Source organism: Carassius carassius, chromosome 38, assembly GCF_963082965.1.
Source record: "Carassius carassius chromosome 38, fCarCar2.1, whole genome shotgun sequence".
NCBI classification, from domain to species: Eukaryota; Metazoa; Chordata; class Actinopteri; order Cypriniformes; family Cyprinidae; genus Carassius; species Carassius carassius.
In genome coordinates, this window is record NC_081792.1 from 1,952,993 (window position 1) to 1,963,385 (window position 10,393).

At 42.7% G+C, this 10,393-nt stretch overlaps 3 protein-coding genes across 10 annotated transcripts in view; 2 read left to right on the forward strand and 1 right to left on the reverse strand.

Moving 5' to 3' along the window:
- The window catches only part of LOC132119151 (synapsin-2-like), a 511,637-nt gene that overhangs the window by 167,314 nt on the left and 333,930 nt on the right, over positions 1-10,393 (forward strand). The gene's annotated exons all lie outside the window — the stretch shown is intronic.
- Positions 1-10,393, reverse strand: part of LOC132119156 (metalloproteinase inhibitor 3-like) — a 386,564-nt gene that overhangs the window by 118,885 nt on the left and 257,286 nt on the right. The window lies entirely within an intron of this gene.
- LOC132119150 (plasma membrane calcium-transporting ATPase 2) overlaps positions 1-10,393 on the forward strand; it is a 111,334-nt gene that overhangs the window by 62,422 nt on the left and 38,519 nt on the right. For 4 of the 8 annotated variants that reach the window (XM_059528907.1, XM_059528899.1, XM_059528905.1 and 1 more), the window contains exons 5-8: positions 3,253-3,378; positions 8,322-8,447; positions 9,470-9,502; positions 10,135-10,227. In XM_059528907.1, the coding sequence (XP_059384890.1) occupies positions 3,253-3,378; positions 8,322-8,447; positions 9,470-9,502; positions 10,135-10,227 (378 nt within the window). The remainder of the gene's footprint in view (positions 1-3,252; positions 3,379-8,321; positions 8,448-9,469; positions 9,503-10,134; positions 10,228-10,393) is intronic. The other 4 variants (XM_059528904.1, XM_059528906.1, XM_059528902.1 and 1 more) reach the window with 3 other exon arrangements.

Here is a 10,393-nt window from a genome sequence, read left to right on the forward strand (position 1 = left end):
CTGAGTTACTGTACCAATCAGTCAGTCTGTCTGATGAAGAGCATGCCACACAGACCCCTTCTGCATCATTTTTTAACCCTTGTGCATTGTTGGGGACGTTTTCGTCCACTAGGGGGTAAAGCCACAACTTTCTCTGTGTTTGAGCTAATGGAATGATTTTTGGTGACAAATCTTATTTTGACCCATATTTTGGGAAAATGTTTTGAAATTTTTCAAAATTCAACGGTACACTGTGGGCAAATTCGCTACCCTTTCGGGATGTTCATGGATGAAAACATCCACTAAATTAAACTGCTGTAAAAATGTATCAGATAAATATTTTTTTCAATTTTTTTTTCCATAAATCTATTAATCAACCTCAGTCCTGATCAAAACTACCAATTTTTTTTTTAAATTCCAAGATTTTAACTTTTTAATTACCAAGTTCATAAATGATGTCACTGATTTGGGAATATCAATATAAAAAGTGATTGTGGACTGGATTTTTTTAACCTTTTATCACAGTCTTGAGCATGTCAAAGATTAGTAACAAGATTGGCTTTGATGCATTGTTAGTTTTTGTGCAGCATTAGATTTAAATTTTTTCTCCCTAATTTGTTGTTGGTGGCTGTTTTTGCCCCATTGACTTCCATTATAACGACATTTTTTGATTGCAAAGCCATGACACCATATAATCATGCATTCTTGATTGTTTGTGGTTTTCACTTTTGGGAAGAGGTAAAAAAAATGTTTTTACAGTTGATCACTAGGTGGGACCATTAACCCTTTAAATAGGCCTGTGCAAAAAAAGGCTTGGTTTCTGGCTTGTATATGGAGTTATATGGAGTATAACAGCAAATTATAGTGTTTGTGTGTGTGTGAGATTCTTGATTGTTGGTGGTTTTCCCTGTTGGGAAGAGGTAACATTTGTTATTTTTTACAGTTGATCACTAGGTGGGACCATTAACCCTTTAGATAGGCCTGTGCAAAAAAAGGCTTAGTTTCTGGCTTGTATGGAGTTATATGGAGTATAATAGCCAATTATAGTGTGTGTGTGTGTGTGTGTGTGTGTGTGTGTGTGTGTGTGTGATAGAGAGAGAGAGAAAGAGAGAGTGTGAGAGAGACCTTTGTGCACTTACCTTGATGTACAGTATCTGAAAAAATTTAAATATGCACCTCATGCTCTCAGAACTACATGGAGTGTGTTTATGCACCTGCTTCTTTTTGATGGTGAAAAGTACAGATGGCCTATATTTGAAATGCTCCTCTTTTCTTGATGGTAAAGCCAGTTTAAAACCTTAAAATCCTGTAAAAAAAATCTACTTCGCATCAAATTTATGAACATAATGTATTATGAACCAAAATGCAATACCAACTTCAAATAAGCTGCAGCTCGCTGGAGGGGTCACGCTACATAATCATTTCTAAAACGTTGGTACAAGTCAAGCCCTTTCTCGTGTTGCTTGCTGCTCTTCTCACCATTAAATATCCAGCATGATGGCATGCAAGTGTTTAAATCCACGTACTTTGCTTTTGTTTAGTCTATTTGCTTGTTAAGTCTGACGTCACGTAGCAGCACTTCCGTGTCCAAACGCTGTATCAGTTACCACGAGAAAACAACAAAAGGTGCTAATATAAACTCACAATGTGATAGAATACTAACGAAAAAGTTATAATATTAACCTTTAACTCCATACCGAAGTACCAGATAGCCAGACAATGAAAATATAAATATTAAAAAAATATATAAAAATTATTTGTGTTTGGGACGCTGTGAGCACGGAGACTGTAGTGTATATCGTAAGTTTGAAAGCGTTTAACTTAAATTATCAATATGAATAAACAGTGCTCATAAATGGCTGCTGAGGTCATATTCTCAAGTGAAGCGAGTTGAGGCCTAGACCCGGAAACAGCGCTTCTTACGTCATCACTTAACAACCGAATACTTTCACCACCATTAAAAGGCAGCAGGTGCATAAATACACTTTTGTTTACTCCATGTAGTTCTAAGAGTTGAGGTGTACATTGTGATTTTCTGAAATACATTAATGTAAGTGCACAAAGGTCTCTCTCACACACACTCTCTCTCTCTTTCTCACACATACACACTCAATATAATATGCTGTTATACTCCATATAGCTTCATATACAAGTCAGAAACTAAGCTTTTTTTGCACAGGCCTATCTAAATGGTTAATGGTCCCACCTAGTGATCAACTGTAAAAATAACAAACGTTACCTCTTCCCAACAGGGAAAACCACCAACAATCAAGAATCTCACACACACACAAACACTATAATTTGCTGTTATACTCCATATAACTCCATATACAAGCCAGAAACTAAGCCTTTTTTTGCACAGGCCTATCTAAAGGGTTAATGGTCCCACCTAGTGATCAACTGTAAAATTAACAAATTTTACCTCTTCCCAAAAGGGAAAACCACAAACAATCAAGAATGCATGATTACATGGTGTCATGGCTTTGCAATCAAAAAATGTCGTTATAATGGAAGTCAATGGGGCAAAAACAGCCACTAACAACAAATTAGGGAGAAAAAAATTAAATCTACTGTTGCACAAAAACTAAAAATGCATCAAAGCCAATGTTGCTACTAATCTTTGACATGCCCAAGACTGTTATAAAAAGTAAAAAAAAAATCCAGCCACAATTACTTTTATATTGAAAATAAGTCATTTTGTGTGTTTTTCCCCCAAATCAGTGACATCATTTATGAACTTGACAATTAAAGAGTTAAAATCTTGGATTTTTTAAAAACATTTGGTAGTTTTGATCAGGACTGAGGTTGATTAACAGATTTATGCAAAAAAAAAAGAAAAAAAAATGAATCTGATACATTTTTACAGCGGTTTAATTGAGTGGATGTTTTCATCCCGAACAACTCGAAAGGGTAGTGAATTTGAACAAAGGGTTTAATGTTTCCTAAAAAGGGTTAAATGTTTCAGTTACTGTATCTGTGCAAGAGATACATCTTTGGCTGTTGTGTCCCATGTTGCTATTTTTAAGCACTTCACACCATGAGTACAGTACTTTTGAAAATCTGTTGTGTTCTTTTTTTTTTTTTTTTCATTAAGCAGTACTGCTGCTCTTATGTGGATTAATGAGGAGGGTATTTGTTATGGATCAGAGTGCATGGTTAAAAGCATTATTAATATTATTTTTTTTCTTATGAATTCTACTGAATTTACATGTGAAATTGACAGCCCTAATCCTTTTGAATTTTCATAAACTAATGCTGAATTTCTGTGTTCAGGTGACCTGCTTCCAGCTGATGGGGTCTTGATACAAAGCAATGATCTGAAGATTGACGAGAGTTCTCTGACAGGGGAATCTGACCATGTGCGCAAATCTGCAGATAAAGACCCCATGCTTCTCTCTGGTGAATACTCACTTTACTACTATATTTATTTGAATGTTGTGAACTTCTGCACATAATACACGTTGAAGTTCTACATTTACTATAGTGAACTGAATATCAGTCCAACAGAGTATGTCAGAATGAAGATTAATTTTATTGGTTTAATACAGTGAGTAAGGTCAAGACCTCTGATATAAGACCAAACAAAACGTCTCGGTTACGTCTGTATCCTCGGTTCCCCCGAGAAGGGAACGAGATGATGCGTCGATAACGCTTTGGGAACGCATTCTGCGTGAGTGCGTCTGACGCATCCATGTCAACTAGTCCAATGGCGAGAGTGAGCGTCAGGAGTGACGTCACGACCAGGAATTGATAAAAACCCCAACCGGAGCAACCGGTGTTAGCTTCGACAGTGCCGAAGCAAGTCGATCACAGGATCGAAGGAAGTATGGCAGGGAGACGCATCGTATCGTTCCCTTCTCGGGGAACCGAGGTTACAGACGTAACCGAGACGTTCCCCATCGAGGAAGAGACAATGCGTCGATAACGCTTTGGGAACGAGAATACCCAAACCGCCATATTACAAGTGCCTGAGTGTCAGCCAGAAAAACCAACGGCTCAAGAATTAAAAACCTGAGACCCGGGAGTAGCGTCCAGGTCTAGGCTATAAAACCTGACGAATGTGAGTGGCGAGGACCAGCCTGCTGCATCGCAAACATCCTGAAGAGTGGCCCCAGATAATAAGGCTCTAGAGGCCGCCATACTCCTAGTAGAATGAGCTCTGACCCCCAAAGGGAACAGTAGGTCAGAAGACTCATAGGCAAGGAGGATAGCCCCAACTATCCACTTACTAAGTGTCTGTTTAGTGGCAGGAAGACCTATCTTAGGTGACACGAAACAAACAAACAGCTGATCGGATTTCCGAAAAGAAGAAGTCCGATGAACATAAGTGTCCAATGCTCGCACCGGGCACAAGAGGTTAGACTTTTCCTGGTCCGATGATGCAAACGGGGGAGGACAGAAAGCCTGCAGAACAATAGGTCTCGGAACAATGGTCGGTACCTTAGGGACGTATCCCTGCTTAGGGTAGAGAAATGCTTTGACCATCCCAGGTGCAAATTCAAGGCAGGTGGGAGAAACCGAGAGAGCCTGAAGGTCTCCGACTCTTTTTAGGGACGAAATAGCAAGGAGAAAGGTAGTCTTAAACGAAAGAAACTTCTCAGAGACAGAATCTAGGGGTTCAAAAGGAGCCCTAGAAAGGCCTTCTAAAACTATAGCCAGGTCCCAGGCCGGCACTCTAGTACGAGTTGCAGGTCTCAGCCTCAAGGTGCCACGAAGGAAACGAGAGATAAGAGGGTCACGACCCAGAGGTGCACCACCCACTGGGGCATGGAAAGCCGAAATGGCCGCCACGTAAACCTTTAAGGTGGATGGACATAGACCAGAAGTGAAGCGGTCCTGTAAAAACTCAAGAACTGAGCCAACAGAGCAGTGTACGGGGTCACACTGATGTTGGTAACACCAAGAAGAAAAAACATTCCATTTGAGTCTATAAAGTTTCCTCGTAGCTGGAGCTCTGGAGCTAAGAATGGTCTCCACAACCTCAGTTGAGAGACCACTCTCTATGAGTTGCGCCCCCTTAGAGGCCACACCAAAAGCTTCCAAATCTCTGGCCGGGGGTGAAATATAGTGCCCCCGGCCTGAGATAGAAGGTCTTTCCTGATCGGGATCTCCAAGGGAGGACCGTCGAGGAGATGAATCAGGTCCGCAAACCAGATTCGGCTCGGCCAGTGTGGAGCTACGAGAAGTAGACTTACTCCGTCCTGGCGGACTCTCTCCAGAACTCCTGGGAGCAGAGCAACAGGGGGAAAGGCGTACAGACGTAGCCTCGGCCACGTACCTTGCGTGACTGGCCTAGCTTTAGCTCTGATATGGCTGTGAGGATGTTGGCTACACGAGCGGGCGAAAGAGCGGCTCGCATCGTGACCGAATCCCATACCACCCCAAGAAAAGTGATCCTCTGTAATGGAGATAGCACACTCTTCTTGGTATTGAGCCTCAAACCCAACTTCTGCATATGAGCGAGGACGACATCTCGATGCCGAACCGCCAACTGTTCTGATTCCGCTAAAATCAACCAGTCGTCCAAGTAATTCAGAATACGTATGCCCTGCAGCCTGAGCGGGGCCAGAGCTGCATCTACGCATTTCGTGAATGTGCGGGGTGAGAGAGCTAGACCGAAGGGAAGTACCCGATACTGGTATTCTTTGCCCCCGAAAGAAAACCTTAGGAACTTCCTGTGCTGAGGGAGGATGGAGATATGGAAGTACGCATCTTTTAGGTCTATCGTGACGAACCAGCCCTCGGATCTGATTTGAGTCACGATCTGTTTGAGTGTCAGCATCTTGAATTTTAATTTCTGAACTGTACGATTCAACAGACGAAGATCTAAAATGGGACGCAGCCCTCCATCCTTTTTTGGAACAATGAAATAACGGCTGTAAAAACCCGATGCCCTGTCGGGAAGATACACCTGCTCTATAGCATTTTTCGCTAAAAGAGATTTCACTTCTTGCTCCATGACCAGAGCCTGCTCGGGATGCACTACTGTGAGCAACACCCCGTTGTAGCGAGGGGGACGAGAACCGAACTGGATTCTGTAACCCTTCTCTACTATCTGCAGGACCCATTTAGATATATTCGGCAGACTTTTCCATTCTGTCAGACATTCTACTAAGGGAACCAGCCTCTCGAGGCTGGCCTCTGGTGTAATTTGAACAGCTAGTGCGGGGACCTGAAGCCGAAACACAGGAACCACTGGAGCTAACTGCTCTTGAACCCCCCTCAGAGGGAGCGAGCCCGACGCAGCATCTGAGAGACACAGCGCCAGAGACCCGCTGGAGACCGCTGCGCCCCGAGGCACCAAGGGTGGCGGGGTTGGCAGGACGGCCCCGTGAGAGCATCGAGACCGGACGGGCACCGTATACTGAGGTGTACACCGCACCGTCTCGGTTGGGGCTGCCCTCACAGGTCTGACCCATTTGGCGTCAGGACCTTTTCTTCTGAGCCGAAGCTTTCTTAATGAGAAGAACGGTCCTCAGATCCGGCTTCTGCTTAGATTGCTTCGGCTGTGAGTGCTGGCTCGGTCCCCGTGATTTTTGAGGAGGAGCGCGAGACGCAACACTCTCTTTTTGAAAAACACGATATGAGGAGCATGAAGGCTGGGGCTGCCTTGCACACCCAGCAGCATCAGGATTAGATCGGCGAGGGAGAAAACTTTTAAAAGCCTCAGATTGCTTTTTATTTTCTTGAAATCTTTCAACCACTTCATTCACAGCATCACCCAAAAGACCTTCATGAGAAATGGGAGCGTCTAAAAGAAAAGATCTATCTTTATCTTTAATATCTGAAAGATTAAGCCAAAGGTGTCTTTCTGTAGAAACCAAAGCAGCCATAGATCTTTAAGCTTTACCCACTAAATTAGATGTGATCTTTAAAGGCTTCGTGGGCAAAGTCGGGTTCTTAATAGATGACGCTGAACCAGGGGAAAGATAGCTCGCGAGCGTCTGTTCCGCCCGGGGCATCGCTTCATAACTATTTTCTTTCAGCCCTCTTATATCAGAATAAATGCGCACTTGAGGGCTGAAAAGACGATGAATATGGCTTATTCCACGATCTAGACAGCTCACTGTGAAGATCAGGGAAAAAAGGGAGACCCCGTGATGTAGGAGATGTTTTAGAAGACAGAAAACGCTCGTCTAATTTGCTTTTAGGACGAGCGCTCTGTTTATCAGATGGCCAAGATATATGTAACTTATCTACAGCTCGTGTTAATACATCAACCAACTCCTCATATGCTGGGGAAAGAGATGGCGAATACTCTTCCCCCCTGATTGTGTCACCTTCACTGCCCGTTACATCTAACTCCTCGGAGCTAGAGCAACGAAGCAATGAGCTCTCCCCCCCGGGCGGAAGAAGCCACGGGGTGGGCTTCCGACACCGGAGTTTGAGCTATGGATCTCCCAGGTAAGGGAGGAGAAAGAGCCCTCGGACACGTCTCCAACCCCGCTGAGAGATCCATTTGCGAACCCCAGGAATGCATTCTCCGTTCTGCCTCGGCAGAAGCGGGTCCTGCACCCTGAGGAGCGCGAGGCTCGCCGCTCTTCTCATCAAAGAGTGACAAGCGGGAGTGGAGCATGCGAAGCGAAAGCTTCTCACAATGCGGGCAATCAGTCTCCTCGAAGGCTGATAACGCATGCTCCACTCCCAAACAAACTACACAAAGCTCGTGTGTATCCCCACCCGTTAAATAACGCGGGCAGGGAGAAGCACACGGTTTGAATAGTTGCTTCGCCATGATATATAAACTTTGAACAAGACAACAGTAAATATGACAGACAGGTTTAACACAGATCGCTTGCTGAGGCACAGAAAGCTAACACCGGTTGCTCCGGTTGGGGTTTTTATCAATTCCTGGTCGTGACGTCACTCCTGACGCTCACTCTCGCCATTGGACTAGTTGACATGGATGCTTCAGACGCACTCACGCAGAATGCGTTCCCAAAGCGTTATCGACGCATCGTCTCTCCCTCGATGGGGAACTCGGTACAGTCATACTGTCATTGATGTGTTTGAAGTAGCAACTAGCTTCATGCTAGGATACTGTTAGCCAATGGTTCATTAAATGTATCTATTAAATACATATAATGACACACTTTTCATGTACTTTGAATTCACAACATTTACTGAAAAGGGCAATAGTGACAAAGCAGTCCTCTGTGTTAGCTTCTTGGCCCGTTGATAACATTGCAGTCAGGTGTGTATGAGGGATGGATGTTGACAGACAGCAATCTGTAGTGTCCGTGAATGACATCACACACTGTGTCAGCTGTGCTGTGGTCAGAGCGGCCTGCTATTATTTGCAGTTTCTCCATGACTTACTGCACGGTTAACTGAATCACCAGGCACCCATGTGATGGAGGGCTCAGGTCGAATGCTGGTCACGGCTGTCGGAGTGAACTCTCAGACCGGGATCATCTTCACCTTGCTCGGTGCTGGAGGAGAGGAGGAAGAGAAAAAAGAGAAGAAAGGTGTGTAACTGAAGCTCAGCTTGGAAAAAGCTTGCATTACATCTGTCCATGACACTTTTGTACAGGACTCAACATGTAATTCCTGCCTGTAACTGATATGCAACTATTATTGTATAAAACATATTTAGGCTTCAATTTAATTTACATCCATTTGGTTACATAGTTCTAATAAATATAATAATTAAATATAATTAACCTTAATGTGATGTATGTTTGCCAATCATGCATTAATGAAATAGGTAACATTTATGTACTCCAAAAAAGTAATGCAATGGTTTATTATGAACTAATTTCATCTAAATCATTAAATATAAAAAAAAATGCATGCATTCTAATTTCTTAGAATCGGCATAAATCTGGTCACTGTAAAAACAAACAGTTTACTCCGTTAACAAATATAAACATGGTTAAAATATAGCTAGCTGTGGAACAAGCAATATTCAGTTAGTTAAAATGTATCAGACTGAAACTGGATTTATTGATTTTTAAATGAATCTGGTTATTGCATATTTATAACACATTCAGTCTATTAGTAAGCTGCTATGTTTCACTTATGTATGACTGACAGATATGCATCATTATATACAATTCAAATTCATAAATCTTAAATGTAGGTCTATGTTGGAAATTCTTTGATTGTAACCCATAAAAACAGGACACAGGCATAAGGAATTTAAAAAAAATGTTCTAAAAGTCAAAAGTCTTAATTTAATTAATTTAATCAAATTGAGGAGTGTGTTCCATTGCGATTTGTCTTAAGAAAACCCTAGCAGTACCCTGCTAAACACCCAAGCGATGAGTTTTGTACAGCAGAGAAAGTTTCATCACTAAAAAAAACAAAAAAAAAACAAACAAAAAAAAAACATGCTGCTCATTTTCTCCCAATCAGAGACTGCATTTGGGTGGAATGTGTACTGTTGTTTTCCCAGCGGCTGCTTCAGACTGACACATGAAAATGTGCTGTTTTTGGTTGGGTAGCATGTGTTGGCCTTATGTGTGTGTAATTCTGCAAACTGCCACAGGTCAGGCTCTGGAGGATGGCCATCAGCTGGCAGGTAGAGTATGAATCTCTGTACCCAGGGATATCTGCAGTAATGCTCATTTATTACCCCACTAAACCCGCTCTGCCCTCCTGAGCCCCGCTTTAGTAACCGCGATCTTTCACTTAAAAAGACGCTCTTTTTAAGTATTTAAAGAAATGCATTTCATCCATGATCCACATAGATGATGATCAGGAGGTTGTGATGTAACCCCAGCTTATTCCCTCAAGAGTGGATAGATTGATTGCGGTTTCGTAACCTGGTAGTCTGATACCCTACAGCTTGTAGAGTGTTGTGATAGAAGCACTTAGGTTTGATTTGGACGCATGCGTATATTTGGTTGGTTTATTTTTTGAATCACCTGTTCTTATTTACTTAATTGGTAGTGAACATAGCAATTGGACTTTTCTCTCAAATTATGGGTATCTGTTGATGCCAGCAATTTGTACCATTGATCATTGTGTTGTTTCGTGCCTCAACTTTGTTTTGTCTGCCATATTATGTGTAACCTGTCTTATGTTGCAGTGTTTTTCCCATCAGTGCCATTCTTTTAAAGTCGCCTTTCAGTTGACAACAGTATATTGAGAGATACTAATCGTGGTAACGACGCTCTTAACCATGCTACTTTTGTTCATTATTACGGCTAGACTGCTCCCATCCCTCCTCACACCCCATCGCAACTATAGCTACCGATGGTGCCGCAAGTGCAAATGTCCCTGGTAATACCAGCCTTGTCAATGGTAGGTTGAGCAGCTCTCTGCTGTCCGTCCCTCACTGGCTCCGCCTCTCCTCCTCCTCCTCCAGTTGTCTTGATCTTCCTTTCCTGCCGACTTTGCATTCCTCTCAGTGCATGTCACCTCTAATCGCTGACTCCTTTTCTGTTCTCCTCCCTCTTCTACCCTTTCC